This window comes from Grampus griseus (genome assembly GCF_964374135.1).
Source record: "Grampus griseus genome assembly, chromosome: 3".
In the NCBI taxonomy this organism is placed as follows: domain Eukaryota; kingdom Metazoa; phylum Chordata; class Mammalia; order Artiodactyla; family Delphinidae; genus Grampus; species Grampus griseus.
Window position 1 is genome coordinate 136,886,983 of NC_139019.1, and position 22,625 is coordinate 136,909,607.

Here is a 22,625-nt window from a genome sequence, read left to right on the forward strand (position 1 = left end):
AGTTAAATTTTTCTGTCAATTATCTTAGTTTTATCTTTGGTAATTAATCTGTTTTTGTTTTCTCTTTCTCCCAGGGTCAGTTTTGCTAATTTAGAATTTCTAAGGATGTCATGTATTTTACATTTTCTAACATATCTGCAAAATTTTCTTTTATTTGCACCTTTCTATGTAATTGTCATGTTTTAAAATTTTCTATTGTGGTTTACCACATTGGCTCCCTCTTTGCTTCTTTAATAAGCTTTTCCTTGGTCAATTATTTGCCTATTGTACTTAAATTTTTAAAAAATAACTGACTTACTTGTAAATTATTTTGTTTTAATTTTCTAGTTTGTTAATTTACAATTTGTCTTAATTACTTCCTTCTACTTTTAGGTGTTTGGTTTGCTCTTTTTTTTATCTTCTTGAATTGAATATTATATTCACCTTTTAAAAGTACTTGCTAGAGATGTATTTGAAACTACAACTTTCTGACTGTTAACTATTTTAACCACATCCCTTAGGATTAATTATGTAGTATTTTAAGCTGCCATTATTTTCTAAATGTTCTTCAAATTAATTTTTATTGTACCTTTGATACATGGTTGTATAAAAATGAGTTTATACAACTAATAAACTTTATTAAATATACTGCTTAATGTTTCTTTCATTTTCTCTCTTTATTTCCGATCATTTAAGTTCATTTAGATGCTATTTCAATTTTAGTTTTATAAATTATGTATGAATTATTAACCAATCATTATATCTTTGTTTTACATTATAATTATATTTGTCAGTCTTAATAATTTTTAACTTCAATTCATCCTTATAGAGTAATAATATTCAATCTTCTATTTTCTTTGGATTTGTATTTACCTCATTTGTTTCTGTCTGTGACTTTACTTAGAATATTTTTCCCATACTCTTACTTTAGAAGTATTTCTAATAAATAGCATTTTATTGGGTTTAGTTCTTGATTTAATTTGAGAATCTTATTCTTTTGATATGTGAGTTGATATATGTTCTAGTTAAAACAGTTAAGACAACCTTGGTCTTAAGTCTATTATCTTAATTCCTGTTCTACATTTGCTTTTAAGTTGTCCTTATCCTTATTCTGATGTCTAACTTTACCTACATTATCTGAATCTTTTTTTTACTGAAATATAGTTGACATATAATATTTTGTTAGCTTCAGGTACACTACATAATGATTTGACATTTGTATGCATTATGAAATAATCACCACATTAAGTCAAGTAACCATCTGTCCTCCTACAAGCTTATTACAATATCATTGACCATATCCCTTATGTTGTCTATATCCCCATAACTATTTATTATGTAACTGAAAGTCTGTACCTCTTAATACTCTTCATCTGTACTGCCCATGGGGTATGGGCACCCCTCTCCCTTTGACAAACAGCTGTTTATTCTCTGTATCTATGGGTCTGTTTTCATATTGTTTTGTTTAGTTTTGTGGATTCCACAAGTGAGATCATACAGTATTTGTCTTTCTCTGACTTGTTTTACTTAGCATAATGCATTCTAGGTCCATCCGTATTGTCACAAATGGCAATATTTCAGTTTTTATGGAGGAGTAACATTCCACTGTATATATACACTACATCTTTTTATCTATTTGCCTATTGATGGGCACTTAGGTTGATTTCATATCTTGGCTATTGTAAATAATGCTGCTCTGCATCTCTCTTTAGTTTATTTCCACCTTCTTCTCTGAGATTTTTATAAGATGAATTGTCAGTTCTTCTTCTACCATAATGACTCAGATTTTCATGCTTTAGTTTAATACCATAAAGATCTGAGAAAGCTGATCTCTTCCACTAAAGATTTTGATTTACATCTCAGGTGGAATCTACTTTTTAAGCAAGCATCCCAAATGACCTTAAGGAAGTCTATAGTAGAAACACAGTTGTATAGAAGTTATCTATGTTAATTTTAAACATATCCTTAATCTTCAAATTCTTGATTCATAAACTCAAGAATAAAAGGTAATTATTGAGTCCTTCCTGTGAATGAGAAAACAAATACTTCTCCCTCATCAACAATACCATCCTGATTTATTTTTATATATCTTCAGTATCTAATATTTAAAAATATTTCAATTATATTTTATTCTACAACTTTAATTTCTGGAGTTGTATAGTTTTAGTTCTGTTATCTTTAGCTCTACATGCTAGCATATACTGACTTTTTCTGTTCTTAAGTTCTTACTTTGACTCTCTTTTGTTGGGGGCTAGATTTTTCTTTATACTAAGCTATAATATTTTTCTTTGAATAAGGACGCATGGATGCTATGTTCCCTTAGACTTTACATACTGAGGATAGATTGTCTTTCTTTTGCATTAAAATAATATCAATAATATTCTTAGGTTATATTTTTCCCCCTCAGAACCCTGTAATATTTTTCCATTGTCTTATAAAATTTAATATTGCCGTGGAGTAGTTTGAGATTTTTTTTTCCTTACCTGTTGGTCACTTTTTCTGACTGGAAGTTTAATAATGTTAGAAGAATATAATAAGGTGGCAATGGTATTATATAATTTTAATCTTAGAACCCAGTATATCCTTTTGGCTTACTGATTAATTTCCTTACAGGTATGTATAAACACACAATGTACAGCAGAGTAGTTAGAGTGTATCCTCTAGTCATATTTTCTGTTCAACCATTTTTTTAGCTGTTCAACCTTAAGAAAATTAATTACACGTTCTGGGTCTCTGTTCATCATTTATAAAATTATAACTGCTACAACACAGGGTAATAATGACTAATGTTATGAGATAATATATATAGAGTGTTTAAGCATATACATGGCATTCAAGAAGTATTTATCATTATTATAATTAGCTATTGATGTCAGATTTAAATATTTTTTTCTATTTGCTTTTTGTTCCATTCTATACTTCACCAACATTATGGCTCTGCATGTTTGCTCTGCTGTACCTATCCTGTATATTATGTTTTCTCTAAGTGGTTTTTAACTGTACATCTCTTTTTTTCTGTATTTGGCATGATTTTCTACAGCCTGAACTTTGTGTTACTGCCTTGATTTTTTTGCCATATTGATTTTCTTTCTTAACTATTTTAGATGCAGTTATTAGTGTCTATGAAAATTGTTCATCCTTGATCTTTTGTTTCATATTCTCTTTCAATTTTTGCAAGAAAAACACTTTTTTAATGAAAGTTTTTAATATATCCTGAAATATTTTTTCCATTAACGGGTCATTATCTGTCTTTTGCGTGCTGAGTTCCTCTCTCTCTCCCTACGAACGAGTGAGAGAGAGAGAGAGAAAGAGAGCAGGGAGAGACAATGTCATTTGCTAGTTTTCCTGCACAGTTGCCATGCTGATTCTTTGTTTAGATGCTTCATTTATAGGCAGACCTTTCTATAGAGTTTTCCTATTTGCTCAAATATAGCTTGGGTAGATTCTTCTGGATTTTGCTTACACTAACATTGGCCCTCCTTATGCATTTCTGTCTCTCTGCAGAGCTTCAGTTTTAGTTGCGTGTTATTTTTGTTTTGCTTTTCCATTGCCATTTTATCCTTTACGGCTTTTGGACAGAGAAGAGAAAAACTGCACCTGGGTTTTTGGATTCTTATATCTCCATTTCTCTAACACTTTTCACAACAGAAAGCAGTTAGACATCAGTTTTCTGTTTCTTCATCATTTTAAGGGCTGGGTGATATGTATGTGTGTGTGTGTATGTGTGTGTGTATACTGCCACACTCTCATAGTAGGTATGTAAACTATAGTAGAACTTTTCTAGGGAACAATCTGGCAATATGTATCACCATTTTAAAGCATATACTTTTTGACTCAGAAATTTCACTTTAAGAAATATATTAGGAATCAATGGTGTGTAAACATGTCAGCAATGGGGTACTTATTTTAGTTGTTTACAATCAAAAACCACTTAGAGGGGCTTCCCTGGTGGTGCAGTGGTTGCGAGTCCACCTGCCGATGCAGGGGACACGGGTTCGTGTCCCGGTCCGGGAAGATCCCACATGCTGCGGAGCGGCTGGGCCCGTGAGCCATGGCCACTGAGCCTGCGTGTCTGGAGCCTGTGCTCCGCAACAGGAGAGGCCACAACGGTGAGAGGCCGCGTACCGCAAAAAAACCAAACCAAAACAAAAAAACACTTAAAACAATGTAAATGTCTAACAATAGGTGTTTGTTATATAGATTATGGTATATACATTCAATAAAATATTTTGTAGTTATTAGAAATGATGTATACTTATACTGATGTTTAAAGACACAAAAAAGGTAAGTAGAAAATAGCATACACACAATAGTAGAGCATAATTATTTGTATAAAAGTATGTCATTAAGTGTGAAAAAAGGACAATGTTAACAATGATTATATCTGGGTGTGGAGTACAGGTGGTTTTCATTGCCTTTGCACATTTTTTTTAAAAGACTGACCATGAATTAGTTTTACAATCATAAAACAGTAATAGAGATAAAAAAAGAAAAATTGAGAAAGATACACACTGCTACCATCTCCAGAATAATAGCAACAATTTATGGAGTGCTCTATGTCTGGTACTGTATAAGGCCCTTAACAAATTATCTCATTTAATCCTCTCAGTAGCTCCATGAAGCAAAATTTTATTGTTTCAGTTTTCAGCTGAGGAACTTGAAGGATGGAAAAGTTAAACATGTGTAATGTTACACAGCTCATAGAAGACCATGCCTGAAGGTGAACCCAGTTCAGTCTGATTCTAACAGCTACCATCATCCCAGTGCCTTCTATTGCCTCTGAGGATTGTCAAATACATTTCAATGCTTTTGCAGGTTACAGGTTTAACAGCTCATCATTCAAACTTTTGAATATTGGCCCTTATTTCATACTCTAAATACGAACTTAAAAGAGAATTAAAAAGACAGAGTAAAGACACACCCAACAAAGAAAAGTATAAAGGCAGATGACATTAAGATTCATATTTCAATGTAAATCATTCTCTTTAACATAATGTTTTATGAAATAGAAAGAGTTCTTGACAAATGAGGGTCCAAATCATGGCATTGGAGAGTATCATTAACTTTCAATCCATCAGCTGACAAGAACAACAGAGGCAAATTTTCTTTCAAATATTCTCATAATCTGAGGATTTTCCTGAATTTTCATGTAACTTTTACCCAGTCATAGACCAATCATGCAGTATACTCTGATTTTGATTTTGGAAAATACATTATTTTTCAACCATTTTCATCATAAACCCGAACTCCAACTGTCAGACATATTTTCTTCTAAATGATTAGCATTCTACCCAGAATACTGCCCAATCAAATCAGTCTACTTCCATTTCAACAATAGTGGCTTCAGTTAAAAACAAGAACCGCAGCAACATCACAAATGAGATAGCCTGAGAGAACAGACATAGTAGGGCATTGGGACTAAAATAGTGAGTAACAAAATTTCAAACACCTCTTCTCCTGGGATCTACCTAATATCATTTATCAGACTCATGCTACGTATAACACAACAAGTAATGAGGTTAAAAGAACAACTTAAAATAGTAAAACAAACTAGCAATTTAAGAGGTTAACCATAACTGTTTCCCACCCCAAAGGTAATAACAATGAGGAATCAAGGAATTTGGGGTCAGAGCCACAAAACTAAGGTAGAACATGACACTTCAAGGTATAATAATGACAGCTTCTCTGGCATCAAGTCCTCATAGGAAAGATTCACAGCGTTCAGTATCATTCACTGCCTCACCAAGAAACAGAACGAAAACAAATGAGAGGTAGGCAGTAGATGATAATGTGGAATGGTGACGATCACCATCTTCCTCCTCCAGTTTGGCGGGTAATGTGAATGACAATTTGCCAATAAGAAATGTAAACACATGAGGATTCAGAAACTGAACTCTAAGTTTTAGCCCCCAGTGGGCTTTCTTCGGAGTTCATTTAAGTCAAGAGCATTGTCAAGAAACAATCTCAATTATTGCCTCTTATCTATCATTATAACAAACTGGGCCTGCTGAGATAATACTTATTTCTAAAATATAAATAACAATAAAGGAACAAGGACTTGATGCAAACATAACATTCTCACACACAAGTGAATGATCTAGGGCAGAAAATATAGGTTCCTGAATTCTAAGCCAACCTACGGAAGGACTGTATAATTCTCCACCTATTCCACCAACCCAAAGAAACACAACAAGAAAACTAAGAAATGCCAGAGTATATAATGATACTCTATACTCTCAATACAAATGACAAGAAGTCTCAAAATACGATCCGCTTGTTTTCTTTCTTTAGCACAACAATAATGTATGAGTGGAACACTGAAGCTTAGGTTCATCATAACTACATTTAAAAAAAACAAACCCAGGAAAACCCCATTATGGTCTCATGAAAACATTTAACGTATCCCCACGTCTCAGGATACAAGTCCATAGGTTATCCGCAAAAACGCCATACATTAATTTAAAGGGAACAGCTAAACATATTGGCTCCAACAGAAATACAAATAAATGGATTAAAAACTGGCTATCTAACCGTATACAGAGAGAAATCGTAATTGGTAGTCCGTCTAGTTGGGGAGAGGTTTCCAGTTGGGTCCCACAAGGATCGATATTGGGTCCCATTTTGTTTAATATCTTTATAAAAAATCTGGAAGACAAAGTAGAGAATGTGCTAATTAAGTCGACTGATGCCACTAGATTAGAATTGGTGGTTAAAGTAAATTGGCTATAGATAAATGCTACTGGTCTCTAGAAAGACCGATGCTAACAGAGACTAGAACTTCTAAATAGTTCTTTTTAATGTATCACTTACAAAATCTAGTTTCAAGCACTAGAAATAAATAAATTTAAAAGATCTTAGTGCTCTGCTTAACCAAAAATTTAGGTGTAATGAATAAAGACAACACAGAGACTCCAACACCCATGAATGCAGAATAAAGGATGCCACCCCCCCAGTAGATCTTTTTGGTGCAGCTTTATTGGGAAAACTGGTGGTTGTGGGTCTCTCGATACAGTAAGGATATTGGAGGCATTTCAGATATGCAAGAATCAGGGTGGTGAAAAGACAGAAGTAACTAAAGTCTCAAATATATATACACCTAGTTATTGGCAGAAAAATAAACAAGAAAACAACATAAAGCTTAAAAGAAAAAAAGGGAGAGCTGAAAACTTGAAGGCATGAACAAGAAAAGTGGGAAAATTGATCAAGAGAAAATCCTATAAGGAAACACACACACACACACACACACACACACACAATAGAAGAATGCAAGGTATAACAGGAGAGCTTTCCTAACACTAGAAAAAGAGACTGTAGTTTTTTAGCTACTCCTGAAAACACTGAAGAAAAATATTCAGTAGAACTCTTACTGTTTTGAGGTTTATTTTTAAAAATCTTAGTAGTTAACAACTTAATTTGTCGCATGGAGACAACTGTGAAAGTAACAAGGCTTGTCAGCTACGGACTCCTGTAGACAGACGGGTTTTTTTAGGTGATGTGAACTGAATATATAGACTAATCTGGAATCAGCTTTTAAATTTTATATTATTTTTTCACTTGCTTGCACAGAGGAATGTACACTGGATAACGACTAGAAAACCTAGATCATCTCAGAGATCTTGTTAACTTTGCTATGCAACCTTGGATAGTTAACTTTCTTTCAGAGCCTTAGTTTTTCCATCAGTTAAACACCAGACTAAGAATTGTTTTAAGAGCTGCAGATAACTCTTGTTAAAATAAGAATTTACAGGAAACTTCATACAGGGAAGAGATTAGAAAAATGTGGAAGCATGCCTTTGAGTGACAGTGGGCTCCCACCTGGCTAGGCTTCCCATTTTCATCCCTCCTGCCCTCAGGACAGAGAAGAGTTTAAAAATCACTTTAGACCATATGACATGCTGCTTCTGTCTCTAGGAAACCATCAATGGAACCAGAAAAAGTCAATCCCTCTCCTAGTGACTGATTGCTCCAGAGCATCCAACAATACTTAGTTGATTATATGTGCCTGATCTTTAAAAAAAAAAAAACTGTAAAATTACAGTTAAAAAGAAGGAACATTCTTGATAAGAAATAGAGTGACATTATTCATGATGCCGACACAAAAGAAAGCATTGTGCAATCAGAGCCCTCTGTGGGTCTCCTCTAACCCTTCATGCTGTGTTAAAAAAAAAAAAAAAAAAAGGGAGCCTGGAATGTTAGATGGCTACCTTTAAAAAATCTAATCAACATGGCTCTAAGTATTCTGGCCTAAGAAATAATTGATAAAGTTTATAGTTGGCTTGCTATCGATTTTACAGCGAATACCTGTTGAAAAATGATTTCGTTGCTTTGACTTTAAAACTTCCAAAGTGAAACATTCCTCTGTAGGTAATACTTTTTTAGGGATAGGACTGCATCCTACATACTAGAGCATGCAGAACGCACAAGCAAGTATCGCCAATAGGTCTGGAGACTGTAAATTTTATTTTGAAAAGTAATAATGTTTATCGTTTATAATATTTTGTTAATATTTATCACTTACCTAGTGCTTATCATATACTGGGGACTATGCTATTTTCTACATTTTATCATAACTTCATAACTTATGAGAGGAATTAACTCCATTTTACAGACGAGGAAACTAAAGGGTCAGAGAGACTTTTTTTCCCCCCTATTATCACACAACTACTAAATAGAGGGTAAATATCAAACCTGACTGACTCTAAAATATCTGTTCAGAATTACTGTGCTAAATGATAACTCCTGATACCATGATGTTATTGCACACTGATCAAAGAAAGAAGAGACTCCACTTGTGCTAAAGAGTTTTAAGAATAGGACACGTATCTTACATTTTTCTCAAGTTTGAAGCCGGAGGATTGGACTAGCATAGAGTTTTTTAACCTCAGCAGTACTGACGTTTTGGGCTGGATAATTGTTATGGGGAGGCCGTCCAATGCACTGTAGGATGTTTAGCAGCACGGCTGGCCTCTACCCACTAGATACCAGTGGCAATCCCCTCCTCCTGGTTTTGATAATACAAAACATCTACAGACATTGTCAATGATCCTCTGACGGGGGTGGGGGGGCGTGGTGGCAAAATGGCCTGAGATTTGAGAACCACTGTACTAGAAGAATTCTGGTATCTTTTTTATTCTCTCATTCTATGCTCTGAATTGTGGATCCAACTTCAGCCAAGAGGATGGATGGGTTTTGCATCACTATGGGGTACCTGCCCAGTGAACCATTCCCTACCTCCATCTCAGTACATTGAGTTTAAAACTACCTGAAGCTCTCCAGGTTCAGTCTGCTACAAAACTGCCACTCTCTGGTACTTAAATTTATTATGTAAATGCAAATTGGTATGAAAAAGTAGGGTAGGTGAAAGTGAAGAGAGATCAGATGTTAAGCCAGCTTTGCTTTAGGCAATTTATTGAGACTCATTTCAAACTGCTGTCCTAGGAGATTGTTTTATTTGTTCATTTTCTTTACTAAAGGTACTCTATCAGGAAAATTGTAAAATGGGTTTAAAAAGCATTCTCTATTTGACAGCCCGAGAGAGTCATAATGCTACCTTGGAATCTATTAACAGATTCCAATAAATGAAACCCGGAGCACTGAAAAGAGATTGACAACTTCCTAGACCCTGTGGTTCACTGGCTTATAAGGGCCATATTTAAAATTTGCATCATTATGAATATCATCTCCTGGGAAGGAGTGCTTTTGATTAGAGAATAGTCCAAAATCGAATATCAGACCTATGGATATATGGAAAATATCAGTGAGTCAGAAGCTTTCATTGGGTTTGCGCCAAATAAAACTCAATGGCAGGGATTATTTATGGTGTGCCACCCTTGGAATTAAATTGAAGTTAGAAATATTAAAATGTAAATGCAATAATTATTGGATGGTTAACAATCCCAGATAGCTTAAAAGTATTACTATTTTCTTAGTTCCATCACTATGAACTATTTACCAAATCCAACATCATGCACTACTTTATAAACGCTATTTATGGCAGATATTAAAATAAGTCCTTGTTTTTTTTGTCTATTTTGAAGCGCCTAAATTTGCACTATGGGAAAATGCATATGTAAATATTCTGTTCAGTGCCTAAAGTTATATAACAGGAAGCCAGGTGAAGTCACATTTTGGGAGTAAAGATGGCTAGATCTATTGGAACTATTGTCGAAAGCCTCAAAATTGAGATTCTAAATCTTGAATGCAAATAAGAATAATATTTGGAGAATTAAAAAAAATTATGATGCCCAGGCATACCCCAGGAACAATCAAATCAGAATTTCTGGGGATGAAACCCAGGCTTCAGTATTTTTTAATGCTTTCCTAGTCATTTAATTGAGCACCCAAAGTTGAGAACCATTGCTTTCAAGAATAAATTAGATTTACAACTGTGTAGGAATTTTTCTTTGGCTATGCCTGACTTAAGCAACATGGTAGCCTCCTGTACTCAAATGCTTCAAGGATTTTAAGTAGTACATGTGCAAGGCATTAAGTAATTATCTGTCACTTAAAAAGTAAGTTATTCTTTTTTTCCCTTCCACTTCTTTTTCTATCCATCTGATGACTTCAAGAACACAGTCTCAGTTTGTTGCTGGTGGGTCTTTAGCACATGTCTGTACATGCTTATTTCCTTTTTAAATCAATGAGAATGCAGAGCTCAGGCCTAGAGCCTTTATCTAGTATAACCTAGAATTTAATAACACAGTTCCATTTTTATTTATACTTAAGATTATCTTCCAGCAAGTAATACTGATTTAAGTGATATGAAATTTCCTTTTTTAAAATAAATTTAAATAAAGTGAGTAAATTTAAATAAACATAAAGTAAATAATAGTACATATTATACTCATATATGGAATAAGTCACAAAGGTGGTTCTCAGATGACTATGGTTTGGGCCACCCTAGTGTTAAGGTAAAGGGCATGTAAATGTTGTACCATAAATTTGGGCCCTAATTGTGCCTCCATCACTAATTATCTCTTCCCTGGGCTTTGGTTTTCTCATTTGTTAACAAGGCCATGAACCTATATTGCAGGCATTCTTCTATGAGTTTAAGAAGCAAGGAGGGCTTTGCCCTTTGAACTTACCTTGTTGACATCCAGACGCATCTTCTCATTGTTGGCACTGGCAGCCTTTTCAGCTGCTTTCTTTTGGCGTTGAGGTCCCCTCCCAAAAAAGATGTAGTTGACCAAAGCATATTCCAGAAGGGCCATGAAAACAAAGACAAAGCACCCCATCAGGTACATGTCAATGGCCTTCACATAAGGGATTTTAGGGAGAGTTTCCCGGAGGTGGGTATTGATAGTGGTCATTGTTAGCACAGTTGTAATTCCTGTAAAAAATGAGAGAGTTAGAGTAATAGTGTTTGTATTTCCTTTCTGCTTTCATCATAGCTGGAAAGTTTAACTGTATTTTTTTACTTGTTTATAGATACTGCAAAATATATACCAGGCACTTATTATATAGCAGCCCTGTGATAGGCCCTGGCAATATGTATAAATCATTAATTTATAGCAAACATTAATCATTTGGGGGGCATTTCCTTTAATTACATTTTTATATTTATAGTTATGTATCTAGTGGGGGGCTAGAGATGTGAATTAAATGCTATGATAGACATCTGTGTAAGGTGAAAGTTGACAATATGGAGAAGATCCTAGTTTAGCCCATGATGTGGCAGGGAAGAGATCAGGAAATATAGACTTCGGAGCTGAGTCTTGAAGAATGAGTCAGAGTTACCCAGGCAAACAAAACCTGGAGGTCAAAAGTGGTAGTAGACCTAAGGGCATTGGTGGTGGAGAGAGTTTATTTATTTATTTATTTTTAAAATAAATTTATTTATTTATTATTTTTTGCTGTGTTCAGTCTTTGTTGCTATGCACGGGCTTTCTCTAATTGTGGCGAGCAGGTGCTTCTCTGTTGCCATGTGCGGGCTCCTCATTGTGGTGGCTTCTCTTGTTGCGGAGCACGGGCTCTAGGCGCACGGGCTTCAGTAGTTATGCTTCGCGGGCTCTAGAGCACAGGATCAGTAATTGTGGTGCACGGGCTTGTGGGATCTTCCTGGACCAGGGCTCGAACCCGTGTCCCCTTCATTGGCAGGCAGATTCTTAACCACTGTGCCACCAGGGAAGCCCGAGAGAGTTTTTTTAAAGGGGTGCTTTGTGGGGGTGAAAGTACACAGCCCATCAAAAGAATCTCAAGAAACTCAATGTGGGTACATTATAGGATATGATGGGAAGAATGATGAGCAAAGTGGAGATTAAGGGCTGCATAATGGAAAGTTACATACACAGTGCCTAATGCAGAACTTGAACTTAAAATTGAAGGCAATGTGAGGCTACTGACCAGCTTCCAGTAGGGAGGTATCAGGGACAAACTGTGTTTAGGACGATCATGAGGGTAAGCATGCAAGACAGGAAGCAGAATACCAGCTGAGAGTTTTTCAGAATAAGTAAGTGATGAAGGGAAAATAAATTAAAATCACTGTAAAAGTACTGAACTCAATGAATGCATTAAACAGATGATATGAACAATGATTGCAAAAAATATGGAAACTAGAGGTGGAGAGTAACAGAGAAGCAGCTGTCTAGCCTTCGTGTTTCTGGGTTGGGAATGTAGGCACATAATGCACAGATAAATAATATAGAAGTATTACAAGACTCTATGGGAAACGCCACACTATGTCAGGTTATTACCACTAGTCCAGCTGAGGGAACATCTCCAACAGTGGGGAGTAGTTTTCCCAAAGCTGTAATTGGAGGGATAGACAGAGATATGCTGGGTAAAAGCAGTGGGAGTCCAGAGCCCTGAGTTTCCTACAAAGGTCCAGCTTTGTAGGAAAAGAGTGATGTGAAAACAGAGCTCCTAGGTCAAGATCACACAGATGGGAAGTTGCAGAGTCAAAATTTGAACTGGGGTGTCTCTGACTCAGAAACCTGTGCCCTTAAACACTACCCGATAACACAGACCAAAAGTTAATTTTCAATTCTATTTTTTAAGAACATATGTTTTCTGATTTAATTTTTTCTCTCTAATAAGATAATTTTTGCCTTGCTTTTCTATATGCTCATGAAACAGATACAGAAAAAATAAATTTGAGCATCCAATTCTGAGCATGGCCAAAAAAATATGGTTATACTTTAGATCTAGGTATTTTATAGTTCTCACATCTTTTCTATGTTAGACATTTTGATACATTTTCCAATTTTACTTTTCATTATTTCATCTAGAGCTTATCTTGGATGACATGAATATTACATGTATATTATAAAACAGACAACACTAATTTTACTATTTATCTAAATCTCATGTTAAGGTGTTTCTGACCTAGTAATAAACTGCTCACATAAAAGACATTTGACAATTTTCTTTCAAAAAGTAAATAACTTATGTATTATTCCTGTAATAGGCATCAAATTGATAACAGATTTTCATTTTGGAATAACAGGATATTTACAAATTCCATTCATTACTCTATTCAGCAGGTATTTACTGGACACCATTCGCTGTGTGAGACACTACAAATATAATGGAAGCAAAATTAGATATGGACCTTCCTCCAAGGTATCTTCAGTACCATGAGGAAAATGAACATCACAAACCAAATAAATATAAATTATAACTGTGGCTGGTCTCCAAGGTTGGTCTACAGTATTTTAAGAGAATATATCACAAGGGACTTGACTCAGTCCAGGAGGTAATTAATTCTCCTTCCATCCCTGAACCACCACAATCTAATCTCAACACAGCAGCCAAAGTTATCCCTTTGTATCTGAAATCATGTCAGTTCTTTGCTCAGTGTTGCTCTAATTTCACTCAGAATAAAAGCAAAACTTTTATTATGGCCCCTGGACCATTTCATCATCTTTTAGTCCCCTCTCCCTGACATTATCTCTACTCCTGAACTCACTCTGCATCTGCCTTACAGGCCACCTTGCTCACTTGCTTGGCATGTTTCTACCTGAGGGCCTCTTCATCAAGCTGGAATATTCTCATCCAGACATTTATGTGACTCGATCTTCTTCAAGTCTTTATCCATTGGCAATCAATGAAGTCTACGCTGATTGTTCTAAACTGTACCCCTAGTATACCCACCCCCTTACCTTGCTTATTTCCACTCTACAGGTTTACCATATTATATAATTTGCATGTTAAATGCAAAATAAATTTACTTTTTTACCTTTTATTGCTAGAACATAACTTCCAGAAGGACACTGGCTTTATCTCCAGTGCCCAGTATGTTTGACACATAGTAGGTGCTCAAAAAATTTTTGTTGTATGAATAATGACTTTGCTAAGGAATTAATGATTTAATTGAGATATACTGGTGAAGCACTTAACTCAAAATTTAAAGGGATTAGTCAGAACTCAGAATAATAAAGATTGCATAAAAGGTCATAAATTTACTATATCTGGAGTTAGCAACATAAAAATGTTCACGAAATACAATTTATTCTCTTCCTCTGGTGTCATGATGGAAAAACGTCATGCATAAGATAAGTGATGCCACGGATGATTTCCCAATATTCTTACTTTGTTGTCTCCTGCCCTCTGCCATGCTATCCCAAAATCTTAGTTAAGACTTCAGAATTTTCTGCTCATTGATTAGTTGCACATTTCATTTCTTTGTTTCTTGTTCAGAATAATAATTAAAAAAAAGATGGAAGAGAGCTCTTCCCAGGTAAGGAAACACAGATAAAAACAACAATTATCTAGCAATATTACATGAACTATGCTTCAATAAAAATATCAAGCTGATGGGACTAATTTCATTACCGACAGCTACATAGTTAACTAATTTTGACATGAAAGAGTTTTAATTTGTGTTTAACTGATTTAACGCTGAATCAGATCACCCAACGTCTCACAGCCAAATTCTTATAATGTGCGCAGTCTGGTCTCGTCACGCATCGCAAATTCGAGGGTAAGGAAAGTGCACGTGCACTCACGCGCACACACAGGCACACTCCACAAGCAGTCAGATTGATGCCTACCTAATGCCACTCTTGCAGCTGAAGCATCGTAATTAATCCAGAAGGAGACCCAGGAGAGGATAGTGATCAAGATAGATGGCATGTATGTTTGCAGGATAAAGTAACCAATGTTTCTCTTAAGCTTAAAGCTGAGGGACAACCTGGGATAGGAACCTAGAAAGACAATTTTAAAACATCATCGTTATCAATCAATATTTATAGGATACTTTTCTTTAAAGGCCCACAAACAGTTTGTATATCTTTCCTAAACTCAATTTTAGCTCCTGGTGAAGGGCATTTTCTTCTGCAAAAGTGGTCTGAGAAAACAGGGCTTTTAATTAGCAGGACTTACTCAGTGTTAAATATATTCCACACTCATCAGTAATTGAAAGAATTCCAGCTCTTCCCTCCTCAGCCTCCTACACTGAATCAAACGTTCTCATTCTCTGCAACTGTGATGACAAGACAATTTGAGACAGTCCCTTGGTTCCCCCTTTAACTGTTTCTCAGCAAGTCCATCCTGTACATTTATGTATATAAGAATAAGGCTGCACACTCTGATTATAGGGAAAGAAATCTCTTCACAAGCCCCAGGATGCATTTTAAGGCGAGGATCAGTGGCAAGGCTGCAGTTAGTGCAGCAAATCCCTGAAATTTTGTGAAGGTTTTCATGTGTACGCAGTAATTTTTCTAATTTCATTGCTTCCATCAAAGTTTTAAAAGGATTCCTGACCCACCAAAAGGTGGAGAGTCACTTTTCCTGAGCAATGTTTGTGGGAGATATAACTAAGGATCAGATTCTTGAAGCTGGGTCTTTTGATGGTGTGGACCTGGGGAATTACATTTTAAATGAGATATGTAACAATACAGTCTTATAACCTAAAAGAGTCACATTGACAAATGGTGTGTGTGTGTGTGTGTGTGAGGGGGGGGGATATTCTTACTAACTGAAAGCCTTGTCTAGCCCTCTTGGACTGAAGCAAGTATATTAATATTAAAGTAAAAATATTTTAAGTAGAAACTCATTTCTATAGTGTCTTGGGGGTTCAAAGAACCTCAAACCTAAGAAAAGTTTCTGTTGTTTCTTTTGCAAAGCTGGAGGCTATTTTGTATTCTTGCTTGAAGTAGTTTTCAGGGACAGGAAGTGCCTGAGTCCTTAGCAGACAATTCAAAATCTACAGTTACTGTATTAGCTATTTCTGTGCTTGGGGAATTCATTTCAATAAGAAAAATATAAAGAGGGATATTCCTGTGGACTTATTTTTCTTTTAATGAGTATGGAGCAAATTACTGCATTCCTGGGCTTTTTTGTTAAAAATCTGTGCTGATGAAAACAAGTCTGACCTCAATACTGGAAGAATAAGAATGGTAAATGTATCAGGATAATCTCAACATCTGGAAAAGATTTTAGCTCCAAAACAGTAGGTAAGGCTACGTAAAGAAAGTCCTACCCTTTGAGAAAAATGTGAATTCCTCCCACCCTACTGTGTTTAGAGAATTTCACTGTGGTCAGACTTGAGTGAACTATGACCTGGCTGTCCTCAGTATGTTTCAAGGAATTATGATAGTACATGAGAGACATTTGCTTTGCTGGGGGTGCCTTCTTGAAAGTAAATGGATGGGTTCCAAATGGGCTTGCTGGGGAACTGAGCATTTTCAGCAGATCTAAGTCTTCCAGAGTCCCCATCCTTCCCTGGGACCTGATCCTGATATAAGTGAACCCTTTTGGCAAAATATAATAAAGCCCCTTTTCTCTTAACTATTTGCCCTGATACAAACCTGTGGAAAAAACAACCTTCTTGGTGATAAGTTTATAATCTACAATAGAGAACTGTGGAAGTTCAATCTTGGTTACTCCTGTTACTGCATTATCATCCCCACGCCAGTAAAACTCAATGTCATCAGTTGTATATCCATCTGTAAAAGGAAACACACAAACACATATACAGATACACACAAAAAAGACAAACAAAATAGAAAAAAATAACTGTTTAGGAAATGAACTGTATAAACAATAATAGCTACAGCTAAAGGTTATTATGTGTTAGGTATCACGCCAAGCACCTTAAGTATATTACTATCTTTAATCCTCACAATAATCCGATTGGGGAAGTATAATTAGGCTCACATGAGGCAACAAAGGCTGAGAGAAATTAACAGCTTATATTAAGTCTTGTAACTAGGAAGTGGTATCGTTGGGACTTGAACCTAGGTTTATCTGATTATGAACCTCATTCTCTCAAACAGCATCACATTATCACATAACCCTGAGTTGTACTCTAAGAGAAGACAAAAGAAGAGAAAAATCATTTAAGTTATCAGTACAGTATTAAATGGTACCAAACCCTTCCCCGCCAATACAAAATATCTGAATTACAAAATATTTGGATTTTAAGTCGGAAGAGAAGGGATTATGAAGAAGTGAGTCATTAATTTTTTAACATTCATAGACATGATCTCCAAATTTGATTTTGCAGCATATCTAAACCCCCCAAAAAATGCCCTAAAAATTCAAAACAACATATAATTTCCAGCAGTTTTAAGCAGTAAGTACAAATGCAGAGTGTACACCGCAAATGCACAGTGCATTTAGGGGGTCTGGCTCCATTCATCCAACAATTACTTATTGAGCACCTACTATGCTTGTCAGTGCAGTTGCTGGGGATAGGACTCTGCACAATAAAAACATGACCTCTTTTATAATGATCCTTTCAATCCATGGGGTAGAGTGGGACAAACACACGTATTCTAATTAGTAAGCACACATATAACTGCAGTGAATAAACACATATTATATTGCAAACAATGCTGTACAGGGAAGCATGCAATGAAATCCAGTGAATACCAATATTTTACAAACTCACGCATCCCCCACAAGTCCCCCCAAAAGCATTCGTTATATTTGTATATCACATTTATCTCTTCAAAGAACATTTGCACCCAGATAGCTGAATCTTTACGAGTCTAGGAGGCAGGCAGCACAGAGAATCTCCTCCAATTTCAAAAGCAATAAAACCAATGAGAAAACTGCTTAAGTTTCTGTCTTTTGACATGTAACTAGTTAGTGTAACACTGAGGATGTGAACATCAATTCTTTGATTCTTAGCTCTTATGATTTCCAAAAAACCACATTTCTTCCAAAGAGAGAAAGTCATATCTCCAAAAAAGTGGAAGCAAATTATTTTTCAAAGAACTACAATACCCTCAACTTGAGAATCTATATCAACCATAGCATAGCTCAGGCGTTGTCTTAACTTTTCTAGAAATCTGAAGTCTTCTTTATTCAAAAGAGTAGCCATCTTTATCTGATAATAGATATAGAGATTTTTTGGAAGAGTTTTTGAAAACTTGAACTTGCAGTTCCCTAACAATAGGCTTTTGGATAATAGCTAATGATTTTCAAAAGGGTTATTTACTTGCAAACATCATAAATTGTAATAAAGATGGTGGAGTTTAAATAGATTATAGACCACCAACATTTTTATTAGCATGATCTCACTTACAGCCTTTGTTTTGTTAGAGAATGTCTTTCTTCATAGAAAACTAGATTTAAAAGTAAATTACTCTTGGCTTTAAAGGAAACCCCAGGTATTAAGTGAATGACACAGCAAGCTGATTCTCAGATAAGAGCTCTCACTCCTTATTAATCTACTCCATTAATATTCGCTATCTAAACCTAAGAACTCAGGTGTCTGTCCCAAAGTATAACTGCTCTTTTCCTAAGATGGCAACTTTCTTAATGTGGCCATGGGAACTGACAGAGTCCAGAACTTCAACTCAAATTAAGTTGCATTTGTCATTGGTTATCTGTACACATCTCTCAGTTATGAAATTGTTTAGAGTCAATGACAACCGCACCATTCATAAAACAGTTTAAAATAAAAAAGAGGGTCAACTTACTCCTAGAATCAAGCTAGATATTTAGAAGTGTATTGTAAAATTGAATCTGTGTATAAACAAAAAAAGGTATTTATGAAACAAGGAGGCAATAGTTTTCTAGAATGCAGCCATCTTCGAAAGAAGAGAACAAGGGAAAAGTCAACTCACTACTGCCAATAGAGGACTAAGTATAAACTAGTGAAGGGTGTGTTTCTGGTCCTCCAGCTTCCTTTTCTCAGTATTTAGCTTCTTTTATTCATCACTACAAATCTTGTAACAGAAGCTCTCTGTAGGCAGAGGCATGAGAATATCAATGGCATTTCAATACAGCTGTAGAGGAGATGCCTAATGGGTATTTAATAGGTAGAAACATTATAATAAAATACAGACTTCTGTCAAAAAGCCAGATATTTGACACAGTGCTTGCTAGACAACACCTGGCAGAGAATAGGTACTTGGGATAAATTATTGAATTAATACAACAATTATTTAATATACATGTGGATTTGGACAATGGTTGTTTATCCAGATGCTTGGCAATGTGAAGGTATTCATCATGTTAATATCTCTGTCTCTTGCTCCTAGCACAGTACCTGGCACATAGTCGGCATTAAATAAGTATCTTCTGAGTGAATTCAAAAAAATTCACCCAATGATAACATAACCCTTGAGAATAATCCAAAAATCCTTCATTATATATTTTTCCTTATGTATTAGTTGGGCAAGCTACCTAGCCTCTCTGTCCTCCATTTTCTCATCTGAAAATTAGGGTAATAATAGTAATAGCTACTTCACAGAGCAGTTATGCCAGAAAAATAAGTTGTTCCCTGTAAAATACTTTAAAAAAGTAACTGGTAGATAGTGCTCAAAAAGGTTAGCTAATACCTTCTCTTTAAATAAGAATTATTTACCATTGCAACAAAAAGAATAAAACACCTAGGAATAAACCTACCTAAGGAGACAAAAGACCTGTATGCAGAAAACTATAAAACACTGAGGAAAGAAATTAAAGATGATACAAATAGATGGAGAGATATACTATGTTCTTGGATTGGAAGAATCAACATTGTGAAAATGACTCTACTACCCAAAGCAATCTACAGATTCAATGCAATCCCTATCAAATTACCAATGGCATTTTTTTTTTTTTACAGAACTAGAACAAAAAATCTTAAAATTTGTATGGAGACACAAAAGACCCTGAATAGCCAAAGCCGTCTTGAGAAAGAAAAATGGAGCTGGAGGAATCAGGCTCCCAGACTTCAGACTATACTACAAAGCTACAGTAATCAAGACAGTATGGTACTGGCACAAAAAGAGAAATATAGATCAATGGAACAGGATAGAAAGCCCAGAGATAAGCGCACACACATATGGTCACCTTATCTTTGACAAAGGAGGCAAGAATATACAATGGAGAAAGGACAGTCTCTTCAATAAGTGGTGCTGGGAAAACTGGACAGCTACATGTAAAAGAATGAAATTAGAACACTCCCAAACACCATATGCAAAAATAAACTCAAAATGGATTAAAGACCTAAATGTAAGGCCAGACACTATAAAACTCTTAGAGGAAAACATAGGCAGAACACTCTATGACATAAATAACAGCAAGATCCTTTTTGACCCACCTCCTAGAGAAATGGAAATAAAAACAAAAATAAACAAATGAGACCTAATGAAGCTTAAAGGCTTTTGTACAGCAAAGGAAACCATAAACAAGACGAAAATACAACCCTCAGAATGGGAGAAAATATTTGCAAATAAAGCAACTGACAAAGGATTAATTTCCAAAATTTATAAGCAGCTCATGCAGCTCAATAACAAAAAAACAAACAACCCAATCCAAAAATGGGCAGAAGACCTAAACAGACATTTCTCCAAAGAATATAAACAGATTGCCAACAAACACATGAAAGAATGCTCAACATCATTAATCATTAGAGAAATGCAGATCAAAACTGCAATGAGATATCATCTTACACCAGTCAGAACGGCCATCATCAAAAACTCTACAAACAATAAATGCTAGAGAGGGTGTGGAGAAAAGGGAACCCTCTTGAACTGTTGGTGGGAATGTCAATTGATACAGCCACTATGGAGAATAGTATGGAGGTTCCTTAAAAAACTAAAAATAGAACTAGCATACGACCCAGCAATCCCACTACTGGGCCTATACCCTGAGAAAACCATAATTCAAAAAGAGTCATGTACCACAATGTTCATTGCAGCTCTACTTACAATAGCCAGGACATGGAAGCAACCTAAGCATCCATTGACAGATGAATGGATAAAGAAGATGTGGCACATATATACAATGGAATATTACTCAGCCATAAAAAGAAACGAAATTGAGTTACTTGTAGTGAGGTGGATGGACCATAGCATCTCTCATACAGAGTGAAGTAAGTAAGAAAGAGAAAAACAAATACCATATGCTAACACATATATATGGAATCTAAAAAAAAAAAAATGGTCATGAAGAACCTAGGGGCAGGAGGGGAATAAAGATGCAGACCTACTAGAGAATGGAGTTGACCACATGGGGAGGGGGAGGGGTAAGCTGGGACAAAGTGAGAGACTGGGATGGACATATATGGACTACCAAGTGTAAAACCGATAGCTAGTGGAAAGCAGCTGCATAGCACAGGGAGATCAGCTCGGTGCTTTGTGACCACCTAGAGGGGTGGGATAGGGAGGGTGGGAGGGAGGGAGATGCAAGAGGGAAGAGATATGGGGATATATGTATATGTATAGCTGATTTACTTTGTTTTAAAGCAGAAACTAACACACCATTGTAAAGCAATTATATTCCAATAAAAATGTTAAAAAAATCCTATGATAAACTGTAATGGAAAAGAATATATAAAAAAAGAAGGTATATATATATGTGTATGTGTGTGTGTGTGTGTGTGTGTGTGTGTGTGTAACTGAATCACTTTGCTGTACAGCAGAAACTAACATTGTAAATAAACTGTACTTCAATAAAAAAATTAAGAAAACAAACAAAACAAAACAAAAAGAATCTGCCTGCCGATGCTAGGCACATGGGTTTGATCCCTGGTCTGGGAAGATCCCACATGCCATGGAGCAAATAAGCCCATGTGTCACAACTACGGAGCCTGTCCTCTAGAGCCCGTGAGCCACAACTACTGAAGCCGACGCATCTAGAGTCTGTGCTCTGCAACAAGAGAAGCCACTGCAATGAGAAGCCTGTGCACCCCAACAAAGAGTAGCTGAGTAGCCCCCACTTGCCACTACTAGAGAAAGCCGCACACAGCAATGAAGAACCAACACAGCTAAAAATAAATAAATAAATTTAAAAAATAAATAAAATAAAAAATAGAGAAATGCAAATCAAAACTACAATGAGGTATCACCTCACACTGGTCAGAATGGTCATCATCAGAAAATCTGCAAACAATAAATGGTGGAGAGGGTGTGGAGAAAAGGAAACCCTCTTGCACTGTTGGTGTGCATGGAAATTGATACAGCCACTATGGAGAACAGTATGGAGGTTCCTTAAAAAACTAAAAATAGAACTACCATACGACCCAGCAATCCCACTACTGGGCATATACCCTGAGAAACCATAATTCAAAAAGACACATGTATACCAATGTTCATTGCAGCACTATTCACAATAGCCAGGACATGGAAACAACCTAAATGTCCATCAACAGATGAATGGATAAAGAAGATGTGGTACATATATATAATGGAATATTACTCAGCCATAAAAAAATGAAATGGGGTCATTTGTTGAGATGTAGATGGACCCAGAGTCTGTCATACAGA

The 22,625-nt window shown here is 35.7% G+C and overlaps 1 protein-coding gene across 2 annotated transcripts in view; it reads right to left on the reverse strand.

Annotated features, from left to right (window-relative positions):
* The window catches only part of GABRB2 (gamma-aminobutyric acid type A receptor subunit beta2), a gene marked incomplete at both ends in the record, with an annotated part of 293,074 nt that overhangs the window by 39,706 nt on the left and 230,743 nt on the right, over positions 1–22,625 (reverse strand). Inside the window, 4 exons of one of the 2 annotated variants that reach the window (XM_082652407.1) lie at positions 6,511–6,624; positions 11,064–11,308; positions 14,970–15,122; positions 16,728–16,865. In XM_082652407.1, the coding sequence (XP_082508533.1) occupies positions 6,511–6,624; positions 11,064–11,308; positions 14,970–15,122; positions 16,728–16,865 (650 nt within the window). The remainder of the gene's footprint in view (positions 1–6,510; positions 6,625–11,063; positions 11,309–14,969; positions 15,123–16,727; positions 16,866–22,625) is intronic. The other variant, XM_082652408.1, reaches the window with a different exon arrangement.